We start from the raw sequence: 22,950 nt of genomic DNA, 5'->3' as shown, positions 1-22,950 counted from the left end.
GTGCAACAATATGACTGTAAGGTACGAATACTTGTGTCTGTGACCACTTGACCACAGTAGCCAGAAACGTAATCAACCACATGCACTAACCACGACGTTTCGCTTCATGTAAGCTTAGGAATACGTGTCGGTTTAGACGAACTGCCGCTTATCTCAAATACTTGACAGCGACATAAAGCGCTGTTTTCTGAACCTCCTCTGGCACCGTGACCTAGACAAAACTGCCAAATGTACAACGATTCTCCCGAAGGAATAGCCTTTCTAATTTCTTCGGTCGTCGTGGTTTCTTCAGTCCAGTTTTCTTCTTCGGTATCGATAGCGCTGCCTCCGTGTTCCGACGAGAGAGAAAACTGGAGTCTGCAGAGAATTCCAAAGATGAGCGACGAGAAATTGGCGCTCAGGCTTCCACTGAATTTCCAATTATGCTGAACTTCGGTTACAACGCACTTCCTGTAGCCCGACCTAACTTCAATTTTTCGCGTAAACTCCAGGTCGGTGTTCCCGCTGTTCGTATATGAAGAGATCAATGTCCAATAGCCGACAGTCGGCCCCTTTGTCACAGCCAAACCTCCAGGAAGAAAATTGACAACGGATGGACTGACAATTTCATCGCATCCTTCAGCATCGGTCGAGAGATTCTTCGTGTAATGAACTTTTACGCCCCACTCATCTACACCCTTTATAATATAGTAAGTGACTTCGCCGCCGTAGAACGCTTTGGTGGCCCAGTAATAGAGACCATTTTGGCAATTCGAATGAAGAACGTAGTCCTTCTTTTTGTCCTTGAATTCAAGACATTTGGCTGGTTTACCTGTGGCTAGGTCGGACACGGCTCGAAAACGACCTTCCCGCTGAAAAATGACAATAAAAATCGGAGTAACGGCATGATGGTGATATTTGCTGGAGGCGAGATAGAAGTCTCCTCCACGCAGATCCTCGTGAAGATTTCCCTCCTCGGCGTCAGCGTCGGACGAGAGATTGCTCACTTGTCGATACCGGTTGCCTTTGATGATGAAGAAGCACTCGCGATACGCCCCGACTTGAGGAGCGTGCTCGTAGGCCATGTAATGATCGCCGTTGACGCAGGACGAATGAAGCGACATGATTTTAGGACTCGCCTTGTGAAGGTGATTCGACGAGAGTTCGGCGAAGCAGTCGAGATCGGATCGAATGAAGTACGACTTCGTCGTACCGAAGAAATCGGATCCTTTTCTATGTGGAACGAGTTGCGGCTTCGAGTTCATCTCTGAAAAAATGTGATACGACGATAAGAGGCTATACAATCAACGTGCACGCTTCTCATTTGCCCGTAGAGACAAAAATCAACAACAGCGCGTACTCTTTAGGCCCAGACAAACAAAGCCCACAGCGCGCGGGGTTCAACGACACAGGCACAGGCCCCCATTAATTTATACAGAGACCCCTGTGCTTTCTTGGTACATGTGTCCAAAGCGGAGGAGAAGTGGGGGGAAGTCAGAGTCAGTATACCACCTTAGCAATAGTTTACCTTTGGCGTGGAGTTAGAAGAATAGGGCACCGAGCAGCAAAGTAACGAGCGGATCTCGAGAGATGTTTTCTTTGGAAGCTTCTTGGGCGAAGTGCTAAACTTCGCTGCGCGCGCGTCCTTTTCTAAATGTTTGGCGTCGGTGCTCTGTACAAGCAAAAGTCAACAATTTATACGTTGATTGGGATTTTATAGGCGCAATTACTCTCTCAAAACAAGACGGTTCTTTGACTCTATATGGAAAGGGCAATGCCCTTCTCCTTTAATGTCAATTAATTACGCCTCTATTGTAGGCTGGGGAAACGAAGCACATAAGGGGAAATACAGTAGGGATTGGCCTTCTCGTAAGCCAACGTGTGTCATTTATTGATTGGTGTCTTCTAACCGTTCTCCGGTCTGCGTTACGGCAAAATCGTAATTTTTCGGATTTTCTAAAACGATCGCTAGTCTCTCGTCCAAGTTCTCCCTAGTGTAAAAATCGAGTTGGGCCGCCGTTTCCTTTACTACTTCAGCCCTTGCGCTTTGCAGCTCGGCTACCTTTTCTCGTTGAATCTCTTCTTTTTCGCTTACGATTCTTTGCTTTTCTTCGCGATCCTTTCTCACCTTTTCCTCACGCCACTTCGCCATTGCTTCCAATTCGCGTCTGTTTCGCTCCATGGCTCTCTCTTCCATCTCTTTCTCCTGCCGTTCGGCTTCTGCTGCTTGCACGCTGATTGCCGCGTCCCTCGCGCGCTCCTTCTCCTTCCATTCGCCTTGAAATCGTTTCCTCGCTTCTTTTACACCCTTCCTGTAGTTTACATATCTCGAATTCCACTTCTCCCGGCCGGGAAAGTCAACGAAACATCGCCGAACGACGACAAACTTCCGCAGAAACGACATGGTAGCGCACGCCTATTATTACGGCAAGCAAAGGTACCGCGCGAAAATACTTTTACCGATCATCGTTACTCATAACCAATCGTTATGCTATCATATCTTCTTCTAATTTTTCTTGCAATTGAACTGTTTCTCAGCTGCTGTAGCTGTTTTCAATCTCCACCATTCACGAGGTGCAGATTGACCCTGCTCCTATGGTGCCTGCACGACGACGCCAGAATCAATGACGTCAAATCATCCTCTCTAATCAGTATTGACTTGAAGTTGATTTCCGTCCTAACCGTGCATGGGAAGAACGCTAAAACGTGGCAGACTAATAAAATACGAGGGAGGACAAGACAAAGTAGGGACGGCACAAGTTTAGAAGGTTGTCCAAATAAACGCTGTAGACCATGTCGTCAGTTTACGTCATCATGGCCAAGATGCCGGAAAATACAAAACCCGGTGCTTCCCGTGCCTTCGTGCTATACATGTATACGTTAGCACTAATCAAATACGAGTACGCCTAGGACTTTCGTAGGCAAAGGAAAACACAGAGAAGCAGGAGACATATTAAGAACAGTAATGGGATCTGTTTTATATAAATAGAAACGTTGTTGTGATTGAAACGGGAGGCTTGTCTAAACCCCAAAAAGGAAGTAGAATCGACATTATCGTATTAGCTAGATTACGACAGACTCCATCTTAGACGTAAAATTACACTCGGCCAACCGTACCGGCTTTTGTAAGAAACGCGGAATACGAATTCACACTCACAGAAAAAAACAGCGGATGTGGAAGATAAACCCGGTGGCTACCACTATATTTACGGCGATGCTTGCACACTGCCACCACATCGATCTCACCTGCTACACACTGAAGGTCATGCTTTCTCACCTGCTGCTTGCTTTCCTGCTTCCAGCTGTTACAATACCAGCAGCTCTCGTTGACGACTCTAAAGACAAGGTACTGTACAGTAAATCGACTTCTTACTACTTGCCATCAAATCTGTGATTACAATTCAGGCGATATGCGGAAACAATCCTTTTCCAATTATTGCTCACAACTACACGGCCAAGTCCTGCCTTGATCACATGAAGAACGGAGCTTCTCACTGTGGCCTCTACGTCATCAACGACGGCGACGAACAATACACAGTTTTTTGTGACATCAACTCGGAAGCGGGAGCTGCTTATACTCTCGTCGAGTCCTTTACTCTTCAGTACAACAACAAAGGATTCCACAAATATTCATTGACTCAGAATTTCCCCATTAGTCACGATTCTCCTCGTTGGGATTATTATCGTTTGACAAAAGATCGAATGCTTAAGCTGTCCGGAGTGTCAACGCTTTGGCGAGCTACGTGCAATTATCCGGAAATGGGAATCGATTATCACGACTACGTCAGAGTTAGGATGAGTTCACTCAACCCCGTCACGTACATAGGAACAGGTGCATGCAAAACCGTAGAGCTGATACAAATACGAGGACGACTAGAATTTCCAATAACAGTCGCATTCTGGCAAAGAGAAAACGTTTGGCACCTCCACCATGATAGTTCAGCAAACTCGTGCGGAATGAGAGCCACGCCCAAAGCTGTCAGCAGTGAGGACAACTGGGGATACTATAAGACTGTCAATCCACAGTTCCGCTGCACGTCATCTCCACAGTCAACTACACAGTTCTGGTTTGGAGGACACATTTGAGTTCAGTTCTACGAGGAAGGACCCAAGGTCTAGTTTAGACTAAATCTTGTACCCTTTCTTCTTATTTGTCTTTTGATTTGTCTGAGCAATGTTAACTTCCGGCTGCATTTTATCTCCATGTCTGTCTGTCTGTCTGTGTTTGTCATTTGAGCATACGAACGTTTCATATACAATAGTCTGGTGTATCTGTCTGTATGACCTCACGCACTGCTTCCATATTGCTTATTCCACTCTTCGTACGCCATCAAATCGCGACTAGAAACGCTACACCGAACGTGCTTCAAAGCCGCCTCAAAATCCCCATAACAAATGGGACGCACCTGATAAAGCAACCACGCCAATGCATAGCCCACAACACACCACAGGAAAACCCTACCTGATCAGCGCTAATGCGGGTTATATCAGCCGCACCAATACTACGAATAGGACCAAGTGCCGCTTCACGGCAAAGGCAAGCGACATCAGCTCCAGAATAGCCTTGATTATTCAAGAGTTCGCGTATGCAAGGGTGCACGAGTAGCGCTTGCTCACCTTCTGTTTTCAAGCACAATTCATCCATTTCCGAATCGGCCAACAGTGCCTCCATACTCGCCAAGAGAGATCGCACGATCTGGCGACGAGCCCCGCCGTCCGGAAGAGGTATATACAGTCGTTTGCTCAGACGTCGTCGCGCCGCTTCGTCGATTTCCTGAGGCCGATTGGTCGCTCCGACAACCAAGACGCGATCGTCGGAATTCGTCGTGGCCCCATCCTCAATAGAAAAGAAAAATCGACGAACAGATTCAATTTCACGTTTTTTCCTTTACAAGTTGAACGAGAAATTCGGTTTTGATTCGACGCGACGACTCGTGCTCCGTGTCGCTTCTTTGGGTCAGAAGTGAATCGATCTCGTCGATGAATATGACGGCGGGCTGAAAACATCGTGCGACGGCAAACAGAGTTCGAACCATCTTCTCGCCTTCACCGACCTCACAGAGAGACAAAGCAATAGAAACCCAAAGGGGAGAAAAAACGAAATTTTCTATATACCCATTTGGACGTAAGAGACGAGGCGCTGATGCTGAAAAACGTGGCTCCAGCTTGACTCGCTATGCATTTGCCTGATACGAAGTATTAAAAATGCGTTCCTTTGAATTCTGACCGTCTACCTATGAGAGTTTTCCCCGTGCCCGGTGGGCCAAAGAGTAGAATTCCTTTCGGAGGACCGCGAAGCCCGGTAAAGAGATCTCTGCGCATCCACGTACACGCGTATACAAGCGTTTGGATCGTGAAGGACTTACGGTCTTAGCATTGGCCATATGACGGCTTCTTTTATGGTTGCTTTTGCGAAATCGAGACCGGCTATGTGTTCCCAGTTGACGGGAGCACTGTGATCTACAATCTGAATAAAGATAATTGAAATCTAGAAGTATTTTAATAGTTCCTCTACCTCGTTCATTATCAATTCGACCATTTTCTGGTCCAAACTTTTCAATCTTTCATCGTCAAGGATGGGAGATTGACATTCTCTGGCAGTTGAATCGCCACTTGCAGAGTGTAGCAGCTTAGCACTCCTTCAAAGACAGGGCCTTCTAACTTGAAGTGGCTCTACACTTCTTTTCTCTTTCCTACCCTCTCCCACGTGGTGCTTCCTCTTCGTCTCGTCTCACAGGCGGAGCAAATTTACTATACGGAGTCCGTCTATACAAAAAGAACTAAAATCAGTACTCTAATATAAGAACCAAACATAAACTCATAAGAATATTAAGTCGACTGTGGGCTCGCCCTATTGTTTTACCTGGTTCCCAGTTGGCGTCTTGGCCTTCCTGATGTATCATCCCTGTGACTTCCGCCGCCGTTACAGCGCTGGGGATTCTTTTTCTGATCAACGGCCTTATGTAAAACGAGTACTAATGACTTCATAATGCACTAAGTTTTGTTTGTGTGCACCAGTTGCTGTCTCGCCGTTACGAAGGGAGTGGAACTCTTCCCGGGTTCTTCGTTCTCTGTCTCGTCCTCTTCTCCAAAATTGTCCCAGATTCTCTTGCCCTTTCCTTTACTGTGGCGATGTTTGGGACTGTCTTTCTCCCTCTCTCCCCCTTTCTTTGTCCAGCTGAAATTAGCTACGGGGCTACGGGGCACGCAAGGGCTTTTCTTTGGCGGGATTTTTACAGCAGAACTGTCACTGCCAAATTTCTCAAAAGCATTCGATACAGACTAGAATTGACATTGACCAAGATGCAACTTTAAATGTCCGCCATTTTTTAAAAAACCTCGTTTCGAGCTGATTTTTCTATCTCTTTGACTTCCGGAAAATTTTTCACACTCTCAAGAGTGAGAGAAGATGACCATAATTGGCTTTCTATTGTTATATGTCAGGGGTCACGTCATTTATTATTTTCTACTTGTACCGTTTGACGAATTTTCTAATTGGCTAATAATTGCCTCTGCGTAGTTGTTCATTCCTGAGATTTACAAATCAGCGTTTTTCCGCGAGCTCGTATCAAACTCGCCTTTATTTCGGTCTGTAGCGTCAATTGTACTTCCGTACCGCTTTAGATAGTTTAGATACACTTGATTTAGATCGTTCGTTTGTCTTCGGAAGAAAACTATCGTCTCTATGGCGCGAATTTTCTGCTTCTCACCTTTCCGCTCTTCTTTCCGCTACGAAAAACGCCATCGATCGTAGAGAGTCGGCTTTCGTGCGCGCATCGTCGCTAATTGAGTCAAAATAGAGCTCTCGCCATCGATTCGAGTCCATTTTCTGCAAAATCGCGCCGGAACGTCACGCGCATGGCAAGCTCCCGTATAGCCATACAAAGAATATCATCTTACGTGCCAATCAATGCAGTGTGTACACATCTCGGTGACAAAAGAAAAAAAACGAATCCACAGAAGTTCGCACCCTAACTAGTGTTCAATTTTGAAGAAACGAACGCATCCGTCAGTGCCAGCTGATACGATGGTATTGTCGTCAATCCACTGAATGGCTGGAATATTACTGAGCGGATGAGCTCCTATAAAAAAAAAGAAAGCCAAAGTCTTAGTCGTTCGCAACCGTCGTCGTCTGCTGTCTCACTCTCAATCTTGATCTTCTTGGATTTATCTTCGCGATCCCATATGAAGATGTGATTGTCCAAGCCGCCGGAGGCGATATAACGCGAATTGGGCGAAAAGGCTAGAGAGCTCACGCGTGCCGTGTGAAAGCCCCAATTCGATCGTTCGATCTTTTAAATAAAATATATTCACCCCCGGCGAATAAATAAATAAATAAATAAATAATTAACTCACTTTTTCTTCGAGAGTATCTGGATTCAAAGGAAGGACGACGCGTAGAGACGTGCCCACGGCGACGAGACCGTCGTCGGGAGCGTAAGCCACGCAGAAAGGCTGTCCTGTCACTTTGCTTTCCTTTTTCTGCACGAGATTATCGCCATCAATGGCAAACACGTGCACCATCTCATCCTAAGTGAAGTACACATAAGGTACAATGAATTATATATAGAAGTTCGATTGTCGTTACTTTTCCTCCGACGATGATTTCCTGCTGATTGGGTCTCACGGCGACGCAGAGAGGATCAAAGGAGACTCCCTGACTGCAGACGACGCGGCCATCGCGTATAAGCACAACCTAGGGTACGTGAACTCGCATACGTAAACATACATTTTACCAGCCCTACGTGTTGAACGCAGGACACCGCTATGATGTCTTTCCCAGCCGAAATTCCAGTGGGAGTGCTATCCACTTTGATAATACTTGAACTACGAATAAACTCCGGTGACACTATCTATCTAAATTTCGTCCTTTTCGGTTCACCTGTATTCTCCTGATTCCGGTGACATGAAGCGTACGCTGTCGTCGATGGTGCAGTAAACAATTTCGTCCCCGAAGAGAGCAAATTGCACCAGAGACGTCGGCTTGTTCCCGGTCGGCTCGTCCATGTTGCCAGTGGCTGGATCCCAGTGAGCTGAAACAAAAGAACAGCGGTTTAGAAATCAACGAAAAAATAATGTATTACGTACTAATTCTTCCTTCGTAACTGCTAGAGTAGACGGTGTTCTTTTTAGGATGGTAAAGAGCGGAGGTCAACAATTTGGAATGACCCTAAAAAGTCTTTTAATTGATGCATATATATATTTAAAGAATTTGCAGTGCTCTTTACCTTGAGAACGCGTCTCGGCTTGTTGGGATTGTCGAGGTCCAGATAATTGATGTAGCCGGACACAGAAACGGTGAGGATGTCGTCGTTTTGCCACAAGGCGGCGACTTGCATGTCCTCCACCGTCGAGCCCATTTTGAAGTGCCTGCCATAGTAAGATAGATGAAGAAGCAAAACTGCGTTTCTGCTTACGTGACAGCAGATCGCGTTTCCACGTCCCAAAGTTTGCACGTTTTGTCCCCGGAAACGGTCACCAAGCGCTTGCTATCGGGACCCCAAGCCACCTAATGGGGGAAAGTACACATTCAATAAATAAATATATAACAAATCTAAGCCAAGTATATAGTCGTATTGTGAGAGACCCTGTAGGTAATTCACTCACAGCGTAAATGCCTCCAGCGTGCGTCTTTCCTTCTCCCAGCTGGCCCTTCAGTTCGCCAGATTTCCCGTCATAGAGAAAAGCCTGCGTTGAGAACACATAAGAAACCCCTTAACTTCTTTCCTCAGTGAGCCTACGTTTCCGTCGTGACCGCCCGTGCAGAACAGCTCGCCGTTCGGAGCATAGCGAACCGAATTGACAAACTGCGTGTGTTCCTAGAGAAAACCGCGTGAAAATCTTTCATCGGCGCCGTCCTCTCGTCTCTCACTTTAAGCGCGTGATCGTATTTGAACGGAGGTCCGGCAAAAAAGTAGCCGCACTTGTCCTCGCTTCCAACAGCGATGCGATAGGGACGCGTGGGCTTGTACGAAATGGAATTGACAGCCTTGGCAATGCCGCCCATCGCGCCCACAGTGCTCCCGCTATCCCACAAAAAAGCGCGAGCAAATCTAGAAAGAAAGAAAGAAAAAGGCCACGTCCCCATACTATATTTTTCAATTTCAATTTTTTCTTTCTTTCTTACGTATCGCGTCCCGCTCCACCCACGGCAATGCGTTTGCTCTCGGGTCCCCAGGAAATGTCTCGTATGGGTCCGCCCCAGATTTGGTATTCGTATTTGAGCATGTGCTCCTTCTGCGTCGTGTCCCAAATGCGCACATTACCGCTTGTATCTTTGGAGAAAAAGCCAATAAAATGAATTCTAAATCCACGCCGATGCAACAACGAGACTTGTCATCCCCTTCATCATATGATCTAACAGCCACGCCCACGCGATAAACGTCAAATCGTCGCGATGATGTCATTCGCGCTCGAAAATGACCATATATGGTAAAGCGATGGCCACTCACCAGCGGAAGCGATGTAGAAGCCGGAAGGAGCGTAGGCGGCCACCGTCGCCTGAGTTTTGTGCTCCGTGTACGTTTCGGCTATTTCGGGGTTCTAGAGACGCGATTTTCAGAGAATCGCGAGAACGCGAAGAATTTCTTGCCTTGATGTCCCTAATGATCACCGAATTTCCGCTCGTGTAGAGAAAGTTCTTGCCTTTCGGATCGCCGTTGAGAACGAACGGCGTGCCGCGCGCCACTTGGGGCAGAACGGCGAAGACGTGGCCTAGTAAAGGGCCCCCCCCGAAGTCGCGCGAGAGCTCGATTGCAAGTGCAAGACTCACCTCGATCAAACGACATCGCTGGAGACAAGGAAAGAAGTGATATCGCCCCTCAGACGAGCAGCCAACTTGAAGAGAAAGAATAAATGAGAAGTGCCCGGATGAATCACACACGTCGCCGTCATTTCCTGTCCCCACAATTTATCGCACCGGTTCAATTATTTATTCTCGTCCCTCAGAACAATCTCTGCCGTCGGGAACGGTCCGGCTGAAAAACAAAATAGACAACGACGCCACACACGAGTGCAACAACGAGAAAGACGACAAAAAGCACTGTCCACAAACTGGTGCCTTGACGACTTGACTGAGGATCGGAAATGTGTTCTAATAACAACGTCGATGCATCGAGAGAATCTCGTTCTTTAAAAAATCTACAAACCTCTTGGTGCTGCATGTTTTGCTGCGGCCGGTGCGGCCGTCATCCATCCGTCCTTAGTTTCGAATGTATTATTTGCGAAGAGCTTAGTCTCGCGTATCATCTCACCTCTGAATCGTCTCCTTTGTTCTCCAGTTCAAATACTTTAAAGGATATGATGTCGTGGTTGTCTGAAGAACAAAGAGAGCACGTGGGTGGGGAGTTGTATTTTAGAGAAGATGCCCTATTACCAGCAAGGTCTCCGGTTGCTGCGGATACGCCGAAATAGTAGCCAGCAGGCAAATCGACTTCCTCTACTCGAAAGCATTCTTGCCACTCGTAGTTTCCGTCCACATCGAGATTGACCTAAAGAGTCAATAATAATAATAATAATAATAATAATAATAACTGTTAGTAGTGCTATACTTACTGTCAAAGTTCTATCTGCATATAGTATTGACGCGTGTGTATCCTCTTCAAGATTTCTAAACTGAACCTACGTAGGCAGACATTTCTATGAGAACCAACCTTATTATGTAATAGAATTTTTTTACTCACGTGGCATCCAGCAACTTCGCTATGGGTTCCGTCTCGATCGTGATCGTAATGAACAGACCCGTTGGCGACAATAGCAGAAACGTAAGGATGTGGATGCTAGAATGCGTTGTTATTATAATTAATAATTGAATATTGAATTGTATTTACCGCATGCTCGCCGTTGTGATTGCTGTACGTATCAAAAAAGATGCCAAGCCCCGTGAAATAATCTCGACTTCCAAACACGTCACCTAATTAGAAAAATTACCATCGAATTCCTTCAGTTTCAGTTTCTCTCTTTCTCACCGAATTCGCTTTTATCTTTCGTGTACCATATGGCAAATCCGTCGCCGTAGAGCGTCTTCCCCTGACCGTGGACTTTGAATTGAGCCTGGATTTCCCAATTTCGTATTGCGGCCGGAATTTTGTTCCACAGCATGCCGCGTTTGCTTTGTCGATCCGGAGTGAGACGGATGTAGTTGTTCGTGACGACCGTGCTACCAGAGAAGTCCCAGTTCGGTAGATCCATGCCCGAGCCTAAAGACGGGCGATCGATTTGAGGATTAGAGCGCGTTTTCTGAGGTGTATTGCCTTGATAGGGTTTCGTTAGTGTGTATTCTCGCTTGAGGTATTGCGCCTCGGCGGCGACGATGACGAGTAGGGGCAGAAGGAGAGACGAGAAAGCCATCGTGTCTGTTACCCGCGAGGTCACGAGGTTTTTGCTTCGCGTCCCGGATGTCCACGTGGGATGAGAAGTTGCTATAGCGACCGATGGCCTTTTTCAACCTAACACAACTCGGCGGGCAAGATCCGATCAAAGACGCAGTCCAACCGATTCAAAGTGACTCGCAGCAGAACGAGAAGACTCAGACGGAACAGAGCCACAAAGGATCGCACGAAAAATACACGACACAGCTCCAAAAGCATCAGCGAAACGAAAAAGGTGCGACGGCGACGAATCTATACAATCACATTGCACGAATACACATCGTAGGGCCCAATGAGCTCTACAAGAGCCCCGTGGCAACGTCAATGAATTACGGTTGGTGGATGAAAGACGAAGAGGAGAGAAACAAGAGCTGGACTCACGTGCCGAGAAAGGCTCACGTGAACAGCGAAATGACAAAGTAAACCCGCAGGAAAATTATTTCACGTTTTTGAAGTCCGCAAACGCTCACTTTAGATTTGTCGACGAAATGGCACTCACAAACAGGGACTTTTCACTCTTTTAATTAATTGTAATAAAAATAGTAGAACACTGTCAAACATTACATTTAGAAACCCAACATTATTAATTCGCCATTATCAAACAACACGCGACAAATCATGCCCGCCTCACTTTTCGGTAAGACTCAGCTGGTGAGCCAACACTTGAGCGTACCTCTTTGGGGTGATGCCACCAATTCGAGAGATGTGCTCAAACAGTTTCTCGTCCGACATGGAGTCGGGAAGTCGCGTAAAAAATCGGCCCAAGTCGATGAACTCCATCTCCAGCATTTCATTTTGATACATACTTAGAATGCCTGAGAAGACATTCAAGATAGGTAAAAGGATCTATATTGCATATAATACCAAGTGCCGTTCGAAAGAGAAAGATGTCCCCGTCGCGAAAATAAACGTCCCAAACTCGACAGGCTACATCCAAAGGAAGAGCTTTACTGTACAAAGCGTAGATCCTAAAAGAATCGAAATGAGCAGGACTGAAATATATTGCATCTGTGTCAGGCTCTTATACCAATCAATAAGAAACATGTCGGGAGTGACATTCAGTGACTCAAAGTGGGCCGAAAGCTTAGGCAGATGCTCTTCAAAAAACGTCGTAAATAGACCAAAGTACGCCGACATCTGTGAGACGAGTAAGGAAGACTTTTCGTTTGAGACCCACGTTCTCTTCTACCTTCTTCTCGTCGACTCTAAAGAATGCCAAGTGACACGGACGATTCAGAATCCCCGCTAGGCAAACAAACGCCTCAGACGGCGACACGTAGAGTAGAAAAACAGCCGCCAGAAACGACATGCCTTGAACCTGAAACAAATACGAGACCGAGTGAAATTTTTTCGTTCACCTTTTCCCCCCATTCGTTTCCTACGTAGCCCACGTCGGGTCTGTAGCAAGCGTAGGCTCCCAGTACGTCGTGGAGATCATCATAGAGAGGACCTCCCTAAAAGAAAACTTTTTTTTGCTAAAGGGATATCTCTCCCCGGAATTAGTACCTTTTGAAACATGCATAGACGGGGAAATGTGCGCGACACGTCCAGGTGAATCATTTCAACGCTTTTCTCATGGTCTTTGCCAACTAGATCAGGGTCTTAGGAAGAAAAGATAAAGATATTTATTTGTACTAAATAATAGAAGCACGCCTTACCCATGATCTCCCTTTCGGGACTGCGTCCTTTCGATGCCAGTTTCTCGTGCGCGCGAGCCAGAAAGATCTTATAAAGATCTGAATAGAACAAAGACGATTATGATTAAACATTGTTCATGAATTATAATAGATCAACCCTCTGTTATTTGCAAGCTGTTTCCTATTGCTTTTGGCCAGACGACACCGCGTACGCTTGACGGAAGTCCGTGCCACCATTTCTCCTGGACCAATTTGGTTCCGCAGCTGAAAATCAATATATTAATTATGAATTCATTGAAAAATAGTTTTTTTACACTGCATCCCAATTGGGCACGATATCCGTCTTCCAAGCTTCTATGGACGAAGAGACAATCTTCTCCTTTTTCTCCTTTTCAGCTTCTTTCTTTTTCTTTTCCTTCACCGCTTGCTTTTCTGCAGAGCCAATCATTGCGTTGCCAATCCTCGCAAAAAAACGACGACGAAAAAACCGCACCTTTCTTCTTAGCCAACGCAAGCATTTTCTCATACTCAAGCCTATGCTTCTTCACCTCACTAGCAGACTTAGCCGGCAAATTTCTAAAGATACACGTACACCCAGTCCCTCGAGAGACCCGCATCTAACTCACGCTGGTCTATGTTCAAGTATGAGTCCCGTCGTCAAGACGGCCCCGCCCCCGCTTCCTCCACCATCCCTCTTCTTTCGACCGAACCATCGCCGTCGTCGTCCCGTCGACGCCCCCGCCGCCGCCGCTTCGTCGTCCCTAAAAAGCCGGCGTCACGCCTTCCTCCATAAAACACTCTCGGATGTCCCAAACGAACCGTCGAGATATCGTCGCCTCTTTTGCATCCGTCACGTCCAATTCGTCGTCGAACGAATTCGGCGTTTCCGATCGGTCGGCGACGCTTCCTTCGCGACTCGTGTCGAGCGTCGGAACGAGTTCCGAGCTTGGGACGTCGCCGGGCGTCGTCGCGGCGATCGCCGTTGCGGTCGACGTTTCGGTTTCTGCGACGTTTCGACTCGGGGAAGTCGATTCTTTCGGCGTGGGCTCTGCGGGCGCATTTTGGTCTTCCATTAGAGCGGCTCCGACGAAAAGCGACATCAAGAAGAGCAAGAACGGCGACTAAACCTAGTAATGAGTACTAACTCTATACGGGTCTCGCAGTCATTGAACCACCGCCGCTTCTTTTCCCGGATTATCAACGATTTTTCGACCTAGGCTTAGTAGGCTGTTCCGGAATTGCAAACTCTTTTCTGTGACGATGAATTCGATTCGAATTTGGAACATGCGAGCCGCTCGGATAGTGCCGTCGAGTAGATATAGCGAAGGCCCTAAAGAAGCGCCGTCTCGTGCACCGGAGTCTCTGCAGCGAATCGTACGCGTCGATCACGCAGGCGAGTACGCTGCCGATCGCATTTACGCCGGTCAAATGGCCGTGCTGCGCGACAAAACGCCTGCATCGGAAGCGATTCGAGAAATGTGGGAAACGGAGAAAGAGCATCTCGTCGAATTCGAGCGTGTGATGAGAGACAAACGCGTGCGTCCGACAGCACTATTACCCATATGGAATTTGGCAGGATTCGCTGTGGGAGCCGGATCGGCGTTGTTGGGTGCAAAAGCGGCCATGGCTTGTACGGTGGCCGTCGAGGAAGTAATCGAAGAGCACTATAATGATCAATTACGAATACTAATGAATGACGAGAATTTTGACGATTCTGAGTTATTGAATACTATCAGTAAGATACGGGACGACGAGGTGGCCCATCGCGATGCGGGAAGCGAGTTTGGCGGCAAGGAAGCGACGGAATCGTATCCAAGTGTGACGAATCTTTTGAAGATGGGACTAAGGACAGCTATTTGGCTGTCTGAACGATTTTGAATAAAACTTTAGTGTGTGGGGGGAGTAGTGTTGAAATAGATCGCCATCTGACAACACGGAAGTGTACGTGTAATTTTGCAGCTAGATCCGTGTGGCACAGAAGATTCAGAAGCCAGACCAATGAAGCACACCCAGACGCAAAATAACTCTGATGACTAACTGTGTGTGTGCACTGGAGATGCCGAACCAGTAAAGCATCGACCTTAGCTGAGTGACAAGAAACACATGCAGAACACCAAAGCAAAACAATTCTGACGACGAATGAACAAACGAACGAAAAATGTGTTTCAAGAAACCGTGACATTGCCTGATCAAAGGAATGTCTTGTGAAGCACGGCCAAGGCAAGCACTATAGCAGAGCCGGCTGTCACCTTCGCTGCGTCGTCCGTAGGCGGTGGCGACGTCACGATGGAGGACGGATTCTAATAAGCATAACAAAACATTACCGGTTTAAACTGACTTAGGACGTACGAACCAGTTGAAAGCTGTTCGAAGGCACTTTGACCCAATAGATGGACGTATGCTGGACAATAGTGCAACTGTAGTAAAAGACAAAAGCGCGATAAGAGAACGCGATCAGATTGACAAAAAAGCTGTACTATGCCGTTAGACTGCCTGGCCACGGTAACGGTAGAGATGCGGCGGGCGATCTCCACGTCATGCTCGCCGATGCATTGTAGAGCGCGACCGTGTGCGTGGCGGATCCCTGTCGGAGGTAAACAACCGGATCCGTGATTGCATAATGATTCAATGTCACGAGTTGCCGCGACCGAATTCTTACGATCAAAGCAGTGTTGCACGGAGCGTTTTTGTAAAATTTCGGCAGATTCACAAATGATCCGTGTCGAGTGTTGTCCGAGGCCGACGAGCGAACCTGACAAAGGAAGCCCTCGATGTCGTCATATGACGAATTCTTCTTCGTTATACTGACTAAGCATCAAAAATTTCCACATTTTAGCTCATGTAGATCTATATATTTCACTGGTATATTCCGTGTCGGGCATCCAGCCGTTCGCGTCGACATTGATTGCAACGTCAAATTCGCTCGGCCTGGTTTGCGGAGGGCCTCCGTGACCCATAGGTCTTGCAGCAGTACTCGGAGCCATGCTATCACATGCTTCTGGAGGTGCTCCACTTGGATAAGACCACACTGCGCTCGCCAAAGAGCAAAGGATCAGCGTGCCAAGCGGTGCCATGGCTCGGTTGAAAGTGATGCGATCTTCTAATTATACCAGCCAATAAGATCATGTAGCAGCAGACGTTGTTATTAATTGCGTGCTGATGTGGGTCAGAAACAGCCGCTGGAAAGACTTCCATTGCACTTGGACTCAGGCCGGAGTCTAATTGCCTTATGCACACGGTCCAGCTCGTTCGACCGGTAACGATTCAGTGTAGAGCCAATGGTAACCTTTCTAGCGGAAGTTGAGCAGAGGGGGAGGTCCTAAATTAAAAGTCTCCATCCTGATGAGTATCGTGACAGTCAGTGTACAGAACGGCCAACGTAAACCTATAGTTATAAAAGTAAAGGCGCGCAAGGAATCACTATATATATGTATGCATGCTCATACCTATCCACACACTAAACTTTTAAGTTCTAAACTAATGTCTTTGTCTCGCTTCCTGCTGCGTGCGCTAGTCGTCGCAGTTCACAGCTCCTCTTCGCTACGAAGACATCGCAGCGGCCGGCGAGCGAAGAGAAGGCATCGACGACGCTTCTCTTCGCTTCAGGTGAGTTCTCAGAACCATTGGCCATGTCGAGGAGAGGCGGGCTGGGCGGGAGTCAGCCGTTCCGCTCTTCGCTGGCACCCGAACCGCCTCGGCTCGCACCGGTAGGCTCTTTCAGACAGCCGGGCGTCGTTAAAAGACGCATCGGCTTAGTCTGACCATAGATATAAAAATAGAGGGATTGGCAACTCCCTCCTTATCACGTGATTTACGTGGTCCTAGGGTAGTTACGTTCCCATTCACCATCATGTCCGCTCTTGTACGCGCTCTTGAAGCTACGCTGCAGTCCAACGTCACTTCTGCCGTATCCCATCGATACGAAAAGCTGAAGAAAGACGCCGGAACGCTTCTCCAAGACGAATTTCGTCATCGTCTTCTAAAATTTGGCGAAGAGCTCACCAAAAACGTCCAGGACTGCTTTCCTGTTCTCTCTTCCCGTCCTTGGAGACCTTCCGATCGCGAAAAGTGCCTTGAAGCTTTCATGGCACTTCGAATCGACGTGCTTCCTCAACTCTGGAAGTCGTTCTACGCTGAGATTGAGATGTGCGACGACGATCCTCTGCTTCCGCAGTGTGTCAATAGGAGGCTATTTGAGATTTGTTTAAGTGAGCATTTGGAGAGTGGGGCCGCATCTGCCAGTGCCACTGAAGAAGGCCACTCGACCGTCTGTGCCTCCCTGTCAGTCGATGAGGAGAATGCTCTGCAATACGCGTCAGGATTCATTCCTTTCAAACTCCTTAGGAAATACAGATCCCTGTCAAGCGACGACTCTCGAACACAGCAGTTTTCCTTCCGCCTGTTGCACGCTCCACCGTACCATTTCCTCTTCAAAATCGAGCGTTGTGTCTAAATGCGCGCAAATAATTCAGATACGAAGAACGCACGTCTCTTCGAAAAGGTACCACTTTCAGTCGACTGATTTCCAGACGATTCGATAGTTGCAGCCTGAGCTGACGAACGAGGGCGATGTCTGCTGTATTTTTTCCGAGTGAAGCGATTTTTCTTCCTCAAAGGCATTCTAGGGACAAAATAAAAAGTAATTACGCCAAAAAACATTTAAGCAAAAGAAGTTTAGCGCCATAAGTCACGTGCCAGTTAGAGGTCACTAGAAAGGGTCAGCCTGAGAGTAAAGACAGGCAGAGAGAACAACTGCTTATGCCAGTTCCACGCAGAAATGACTCTTCTTTATGATAATCGACAGTGAAGAGAAGCCAAACGCACGGGCAATGAGCCAACCTATCCGCAGTTGAGTCACTACAAATGACGAAAAACGGCCGCTGTGTCTAAAGGAAAGGTTTAGCGGCCTCTACAGAACGCCTATTCCACGCCAGGACAACTGGCAAGCCTAATTATGAGCGTACGAGCATAGCGCGAACGAGCGTTACTTCCCCAACCTGTCCGCAGTTGGGCGAGGTGCAATTTGTCCATATCGGCGCCATACATAGCCGTACGAATTCCCGCAGTGTACTATGGAGCTTCTGACCTTTCGAATTATCACTTCGAATCGTAGGGAGAACTCCGGGAGACTCTTAGCTTGTGTTTCGGTAAGCAAGATTCGAGCGCATCCGGGAAAAAACGTAACTACCCTAGGACCACGTAAATCACGTGATAAGGAGGGAGTTGCCAATCCCTCTATTTTTATATCTATGGTCTGACGCTCGCGAGCCTAACCGGAAGTGCGAAGTCGAACGATGGTGTCCTTCTCGTCATGTTTTCTCACTTCTTAGGCTGCTCCGATGTCGCAAGAAGGAAGAAAGAAGACGGCGAGTAGCCGGAAAACGGCTACGAAGGAAAACAGTAAGTTGTAGAGACGTTTTACGAGTTGTTGTTCTGAATTCTTTCTCTTTTATTTTTCACATGTTCTCTAGGTGACGTCAAAGACCTAGGAAATTTTTTGTATTTTTTTGCTAATTTTTTGTATTTTTTATAATTACTTTTTGAAATAAAGTTTCTGAACTTCACTTTCTTTTGTCTGAAAAAACGCGATAACATCTCCCAACAACACTCCAAAAAAAATAATTTTGAAATTTGCTATTGTTTCTTAAATATTCGTAAATATATGTAAAAATTTGCGGTTATTGATTTCTGTAACAGAAATTCCAAATCGATTGAAACTTGGAACCAAGAGAGAACATAATTTTTGAAATTTTTTGAGTCTAAGCTTGTTGTGTAAAAGTGTGGTTACGCAGAGATATTGATTTTTGAAAAGTACATCCGGGACTATCAATTTTTTAATCGTAAATAACTCGTGAACGGATTGTCCGATTTCAAAAATTTTTGCACAGTTCGATTCCTCTACTAATTCTGCATAAGGTAGAGTAAAATCAGTAAATTTGAGCAATATTGCCATGATCCGCGACCAACCGCGCCACACGCTTAGGGTTACATGAAAGTAGCTGAAGCCTTTAGGACTTGCGCCAGGCTGCAAGTCGTTTTCCGAACCAGCAGTCGTAGCCGCTGCTGACCAACACGGTTCAATGCCCGTGTAGGCAAATAGTTAAACTGTGAAATTGCAATTGAATCCGTTCTTTCTCAGCCGAGAAATCGACACATTTCGCATAGGGGCGAAAAAAGCTAACAGATTTAGCTCCAAATTACACAGTTTAGAGACACTACAGTGCTAAGTCTATTTTCACTTCAATATGGTCAGACTTCCTTTTTCGAAAGTCGCAATTAGGGTTCAAAGTTACATTAAAAGCCCTAACGCGCGCTACAGAAGACTTTTTCTCGACCGTTTTTCAATGAGAAACCGACGTTTGGACTAGTCGCTAAGTCTCGAATGCATTTTCGTGGTCCTTTTGAAGACATCGGTGACGGTAAAATTCACACCCGTTGTCCAGTAGCGTCGTTCGCGAAATCCTGCGTCTTTTTTAATCAGAAGCTTAGACGCTGCTTTATAGGTGCTCATATGTTGCTTGCGCTTACGTAAACTGCGATATTTTCTACGGAATGCCGAATCGTAACCCTAGCCCAAACCCTAACCTAACCCTACCATGTGCGTACGCACATGCGTTGTTCAAGCGGATCGACGAGCGAAAGTCTGATGCAGAGAACGTCTTTCGACGACAGCCAAAGATGCTGCCACAGCATGTTGCTATGACCACCGAACTTGTCAGCGGCTCAAGGCAAATTGTGCACTTGAGAACATCTCGAAGTCGCTCCATTTGCCACGCATTTCCTGCCAATTCGTTAACTTTGGATTTGATGTCGTTCACATCGGATTGCAACTCGCCGAATTTTTCAAGCGTCGTGTTGGTGGCGTTCTGCGTCGTTCCTGCAGGCGAGGGCATCAGGATCGAGGGGCTTGATTGAACTGGTGGTAGCACAATGCCCGCTGCGTGGCCCCAGCCACGGGTTGTGATCATGTCGTCGGCGTTTTCGTACTCCTGCCGTCGAACGGCGAAGATTTGTTTGTTTTTCAAAGTCCAGAAGTGAAGGCCTAAAGCATCCTTATCGGAAGTGATCTTAACTCAATTAGCACCTTACTTCGTGTTCCTGGCTCGTCGTACAATTTTGAAACGTTCTTGTCGACGAGAAAGATTTCCTCATCGGGCGGGATCACGCCACCGTTGACGAAACTCTCTTGCGCTGCGCGTATCACCTCGGGCACCGATATCACATCCTCCCTCACCCCGATGTTAGCCGTCATAACCGATCTTCCCGGCTTCATCTTCTTACAGTCAGGAGTAATGTCGATCTTCACGAGTTCGATTCGTTTTTGAATTTCTCGCTCTTCTGCGGCCGGTGCTTTTCTCTTTCGCCCGAGGCGAAATGACGCCGGGGAGCTTTGCATAAATCGGACTGCTCCCGCAGCAGGATGAGGATTGCCACGCGAGGGGCGAAAGAGGCTTTGCATGCTTGGCAAGCTATCAGCAGATTCAGTGTCTTGGGCTCTCGCCGTGGCCGACGACGACGTCGATTCGCCAAGTCCTTCGCCTGGATCGACGACTCTGTACTTTTTCTTTCCTTCGCACGGAAATTTCCCGGTAAACTGGTTGGGAAAAATGGGAGCAATCGGAGCAGACGAGGCGTTGTCGTTCAATTCAACCAGGTACAAATTGGACGAGCACTACGCATAATAATTCCACGCGCCATGCTCCTGACGCTGACCGCCCTTACCCTTAGTAGGATTTGTAAACGCGGCAAGGTAACGTCGGCGGGCTTCAAAATGAACGTCGACGTTCCTTTGACGATGGAGACGACTTCCGTGGTAGACATTTTCTGGCCCTCTGGTAAGAGTGTCTCCAATCGTTCTAAAGCATCTCTTATATAGTATGCGCGTCTTATTTGTAAGAGACGGCGTTGCTGCATAAAAAAATCTTTTGACGTTTGTCCGTCTTTTCACAGCAGGAAAAGGTTGGATTTGTAACGATGGTGACCAGTGCGGCACCTTTCGGCACCTTTCGCCTCATCTCTAGACGCAATTGCGTAAACGAATTTCCGTACGTTTTTGAACGGACAGTTCCTTATTGGGTGATTCACTGCAAGGTCAAGTAGGTGCTAAACGCTTGTGGGCTGGTCATGAGGATTACGTGGCCCGGGTTAGAACTATTGTAAATCGTAGGAAATTTGGCGCTGCTAGCCAATCGCACGATGGAAGAATTGGCAGACGAAGACGATGTCAGAGCGTACATTGCTCAAGGCTTTACGCACGACAAAATAAGCGACCTCCTGACGGGGCAGTTTCCCGGTGTTCGAGGTTTTAGTGCCCGCAGTGTTCGACGCTATTGCAAGGAGCACGACATTCACTGGACCACTCCTGTCACAGACGACGAGCTGCAACGCGAAGTGGAGAAGGGCGTGGAAGCTGTAATATGATCAGAAAAGAAACCAGACGTATGTAACTGCGCGATCTATATAGGTTGGTCCAACGTACGGCAGAAAAACGATGAAGGGGTACCTAGCGACGCAGGGACTGTACGGAATCGGCGAGGTAGGATCCTTCACCCGAGGCTTTGCTTCAAACCAGTTTCTCGAATTGGCAGGCGAGGGTGGGGCGGGCTTTGAAGGAGGCGGCGCCGGAGTACCACCAGAGCAGGCAGGCATCGGCTGCTCGTCGAGCAAATCCAATACCATACTACGCCGAATATTTTGGACACAAATTACACATCGATCAAAACGAAAAACTAGGAATGTACGGCGTCACTCACGTCGCGGCGATCGACGGTTACAGCGGAAAACTTGTTCAAACAGCTACGATGCCGCTCAAGAATAATCAAGTAATATATAGAGACGTTTTCCGTCCAGTTGCTTTGACGTACGGACTCTGGGACCAACTGAGAGTTGATCACGGTTCGGAATTTCTTCTCACTCTCTTCGTCCAAGAAAGTCTCTCTGCCCAAAGGACAAATACTTCACGAGAATGTTACGTGCAGTCAGATTCGCGACGGGTCAGTGCTGCCAGGCTAATTGACCCTGACGATTAATGGAATAATTTAGAACCACCCCATTGAAAGGATATGGGGAGAAGTAAATCAACGCGTCAATTATCCAATAAAGGCAGCCCTAAATATTCTCGTCGAGCAAGACGCCTTAGACTTGACAGAAGAAAAGAGCAAGTTTTCTGTGTCGTCCGTCGCCATGGAGACAAGCAAGGTGGGCATGGCTCGTTTTGTCGATTCGTGGAACATGCATCCCATACCAGGTATCTTAGCGAATAGTCAATATAAATTTGTTTAGATAAGTGTTCCCGAATCTAAGGTCGGGGAACGCCAGACTTCATATGGACACAGCAGAATCGCGCTGCGCCGATTCCTCCTTACGCGGTTCCATCTCTTCATGAAGCCGTTCTTGCCTACGAGGCCGCGACAGGAGGAACTCTTGTCCCTCCTCATACGTTTGGATTAGACGTTTTAGCTCACAGTCCCGCCAAGACGCTAGAAAGAGAACAACAAATGCGTCACAATTTCAATTTGGAGGACATTTTTTCTCGTGCTGTAAATGGCGACGGCACCTTACTGCAGCAGGCCGTCATTTATCATCGCCGTCTCACCGAATCGTTGTTGTAAGCCCAGTATAGCGGGACTTTTTGATTTAGTAGCAAAATAGTCATCGTGGTAGTATGGTAACATGTTGAATGAGAGTAGGGCATAGTGTGTAGAAGAGGATTTCCTTCTTAGTTCAAGGATTGACTTTACAAAGACAGATTACACACCACCCGCGGTCTCAGCCCTTTAGCGCGCTTTAGCAGAAAATATTTCAACACGCTTGTTGATCGAATCAGGTAAGTACAATAGCTGTCGTCTCATCTTAGGATTTCAGGGTCTTGAGCATGATCCCATGAACAAAAATCGGCTCAAGGAAAAGAAGAGACGTACAGTAGTTTATTTAATAAAAATTGAAGTGTGCTTTTTAGCAAAAAA

General features: G+C 47.1%; 10 protein-coding genes and 1 long non-coding RNA gene across 17 annotated transcripts; 4 read left to right on the top strand and 7 right to left on the bottom strand.

Moving 5' to 3' along the window:
- Positions 1 to 7: 7 nt before the first annotated feature.
- LOC136184206 (uncharacterized) lies at positions 8 to 2,381 on the bottom strand. 3 transcript variants are annotated; one of them, XM_065971065.1, is made up of 3 exons: positions 2,108 to 2,381; positions 1,508 to 1,651; positions 8 to 1,246 (listed from the first exon to the last, which is right to left on the bottom strand). In XM_065971065.1, exon 3 carries the CDS (start codon positions 1,242 to 1,244, stop codon positions 105 to 107), a length of 1,140 nt encoding a protein of 379 aa, XP_065827137.1. In that variant the 5' UTR covers positions 1,245 to 1,246; positions 1,508 to 1,651; positions 2,108 to 2,381; the 3' UTR covers positions 8 to 104. The 3 variants fall into 3 exon arrangements, with proteins under 3 accessions (XP_065827137.1, XP_065827136.1, XP_065827138.1); XM_065971064.1 differs by having other exon boundaries at positions 2,042 to 2,156; XM_065971066.1 differs by lacking the exon at positions 2,108 to 2,381 and adding an exon at positions 1,710 to 1,853.
- LOC136184370 (small ribosomal subunit protein mS26-like) lies at positions 1,868 to 2,383 on the bottom strand. Its single transcript, XM_065971262.1, has one exon. It carries the CDS (start codon positions 2,381 to 2,383, stop codon positions 1,868 to 1,870), a length of 516 nt encoding a protein of 171 aa, XP_065827334.1.
- Positions 2,384 to 3,018: 635 nt separating this feature from the next.
- On the bottom strand, positions 3,019 to 6,825 carry LOC136185505 (fidgetin-like protein 1). The gene is made up of 16 exons (XM_065972669.1): positions 6,690 to 6,825; positions 6,558 to 6,640; positions 6,456 to 6,509; positions 6,318 to 6,406; positions 5,995 to 6,261; positions 5,843 to 5,937; positions 5,677 to 5,745; positions 5,495 to 5,618; positions 5,346 to 5,446; positions 5,214 to 5,293; positions 5,095 to 5,165; positions 4,872 to 5,033; positions 4,597 to 4,816; positions 4,442 to 4,542; positions 3,378 to 4,385; positions 3,019 to 3,314 (listed from the first exon to the last, which is right to left on the bottom strand). Exons 1-15 carry the CDS (start codon positions 6,803 to 6,805, stop codon positions 4,266 to 4,268), a joined length of 1,752 nt encoding a protein of 583 aa, XP_065828741.1. The 5' UTR covers positions 6,806 to 6,825; the 3' UTR covers positions 3,019 to 3,314; positions 3,378 to 4,265.
- A 28-nt stretch (positions 6,826 to 6,853) lies between these two features.
- On the bottom strand, positions 6,854 to 9,843 carry LOC136185504 (actin-interacting protein 1-like). The gene is made up of 16 exons (XM_065972668.1): positions 9,752 to 9,843; positions 9,572 to 9,693; positions 9,432 to 9,522; positions 9,107 to 9,254; positions 8,852 to 9,032; positions 8,721 to 8,798; positions 8,587 to 8,667; positions 8,397 to 8,488; positions 8,208 to 8,349; positions 8,068 to 8,149; positions 7,862 to 8,012; positions 7,725 to 7,806; positions 7,568 to 7,675; positions 7,336 to 7,509; positions 7,124 to 7,271; positions 6,854 to 7,061 (listed from the first exon to the last, which is right to left on the bottom strand). Exons 1-16 carry the CDS (start codon positions 9,765 to 9,767, stop codon positions 6,955 to 6,957), a joined length of 1,803 nt encoding a protein of 600 aa, XP_065828740.1. The 5' UTR covers positions 9,768 to 9,843; the 3' UTR covers positions 6,854 to 6,954.
- A 45-nt stretch (positions 9,844 to 9,888) lies between these two features.
- LOC136185508 (VIP36-like protein) lies at positions 9,889 to 11,381 on the bottom strand. Its single transcript, XM_065972671.1, has 9 exons — positions 11,232 to 11,381; positions 10,947 to 11,177; positions 10,809 to 10,891; positions 10,662 to 10,757; positions 10,534 to 10,599; positions 10,355 to 10,469; positions 10,233 to 10,294; positions 10,128 to 10,179; positions 9,889 to 10,072 (listed from the first exon to the last, which is right to left on the bottom strand). The coding sequence occupies exons 1-9, from the start codon at positions 11,326 to 11,328 to the stop codon at positions 9,924 to 9,926; spliced, it is 951 nt and encodes a 316-aa protein (XP_065828743.1). The 5' UTR covers positions 11,329 to 11,381; the 3' UTR covers positions 9,889 to 9,923.
- A 28-nt stretch (positions 11,382 to 11,409) lies between these two features.
- On the top strand, positions 11,410 to 11,931 carry LOC136185510 (sperm microtubule inner protein 11-like). The gene is made up of 3 exons (XM_065972673.1): positions 11,410 to 11,583; positions 11,635 to 11,767; positions 11,824 to 11,931. Exons 1-3 carry the CDS (start codon positions 11,412 to 11,414, stop codon positions 11,870 to 11,872), a joined length of 354 nt encoding a protein of 117 aa, XP_065828745.1. The 5' UTR covers positions 11,410 to 11,411; the 3' UTR covers positions 11,873 to 11,931.
- LOC136185507 (TBC1 domain family member 12-like) lies at positions 11,847 to 14,142 on the bottom strand. Its single transcript, XM_065972670.1, has 12 exons — positions 13,805 to 14,142; positions 13,612 to 13,746; positions 13,479 to 13,561; positions 13,300 to 13,417; positions 13,143 to 13,249; positions 13,007 to 13,084; positions 12,855 to 12,949; positions 12,731 to 12,802; positions 12,538 to 12,666; positions 12,376 to 12,485; positions 12,213 to 12,316; positions 11,847 to 12,163 (listed from the first exon to the last, which is right to left on the bottom strand). The coding sequence occupies exons 1-12, from the start codon at positions 14,083 to 14,085 to the stop codon at positions 11,976 to 11,978; spliced, it is 1,500 nt and encodes a 499-aa protein (XP_065828742.1). The 5' UTR covers positions 14,086 to 14,142; the 3' UTR covers positions 11,847 to 11,975.
- Positions 14,143 to 14,176: 34 nt separating this feature from the next.
- On the top strand, positions 14,177 to 14,919 carry LOC136185509 (5-demethoxyubiquinone hydroxylase, mitochondrial-like). Its single transcript, XM_065972672.1, has one exon. The coding sequence runs from the start codon at positions 14,246 to 14,248 to the stop codon at positions 14,861 to 14,863; it is 618 nt and encodes a 205-aa protein (XP_065828744.1). The 5' UTR covers positions 14,177 to 14,245; the 3' UTR covers positions 14,864 to 14,919.
- A 123-nt stretch (positions 14,920 to 15,042) lies between these two features.
- On the bottom strand, positions 15,043 to 16,719 carry LOC136184750 (putative defense protein 3). The gene is made up of 6 exons (XM_065971713.1): positions 16,432 to 16,719; positions 15,846 to 16,370; positions 15,645 to 15,793; positions 15,463 to 15,569; positions 15,339 to 15,402; positions 15,043 to 15,285 (listed from the first exon to the last, which is right to left on the bottom strand). Exons 2-6 carry the CDS (start codon positions 16,057 to 16,059, stop codon positions 15,175 to 15,177), a joined length of 645 nt encoding a protein of 214 aa, XP_065827785.1. The 5' UTR covers positions 16,060 to 16,370; positions 16,432 to 16,719; the 3' UTR covers positions 15,043 to 15,174.
- On the top strand, positions 16,511 to 18,549 carry LOC136184751 (uncharacterized). The gene is made up of 3 exons (XR_010669424.1): positions 16,511 to 16,591; positions 18,316 to 18,385; positions 18,457 to 18,549. It is a non-coding gene; the product is annotated as an uncharacterized lncRNA (long non-coding RNA).
- A 758-nt stretch (positions 18,550 to 19,307) lies between these two features.
- Positions 19,308 to 22,936, top strand: LOC136184271 (uncharacterized). 5 transcript variants are annotated; one of them, XM_065971138.1, is made up of 9 exons: positions 19,308 to 19,404; positions 19,489 to 20,639; positions 20,714 to 20,820; positions 20,883 to 20,944; positions 21,007 to 21,397; positions 21,450 to 21,521; positions 21,574 to 21,978; positions 22,028 to 22,232; positions 22,289 to 22,936. In XM_065971138.1, the coding sequence occupies exons 5-9, from the start codon at positions 21,182 to 21,184 to the stop codon at positions 22,594 to 22,596; spliced, it is 1,206 nt and encodes a 401-aa protein (XP_065827210.1). In that variant the 5' UTR covers positions 19,308 to 19,404; positions 19,489 to 20,639; positions 20,714 to 20,820; positions 20,883 to 20,944; positions 21,007 to 21,181; the 3' UTR covers positions 22,597 to 22,936. The 5 variants fall into 5 exon arrangements, with proteins under 5 accessions (XP_065827210.1, XP_065827209.1, XP_065827208.1 ...); XM_065971137.1 differs by having other exon boundaries at positions 20,936 to 21,397; XM_065971136.1 differs by having other exon boundaries at positions 20,883 to 21,397.
- Positions 22,937 to 22,950: the final 14 nt, after the last annotated feature.

This window comes from Oscarella lobularis, chromosome 3 (genome assembly GCF_947507565.1).
Source record: "Oscarella lobularis chromosome 3, ooOscLobu1.1, whole genome shotgun sequence".
In the NCBI taxonomy this organism is placed as follows: Eukaryota; Metazoa; Porifera; class Homoscleromorpha; order Homosclerophorida; family Oscarellidae; genus Oscarella; species Oscarella lobularis.
Note: the sequence above shows the minus strand (reverse complement) of the source record. Positions and strands in the feature narration are given on the sequence as shown.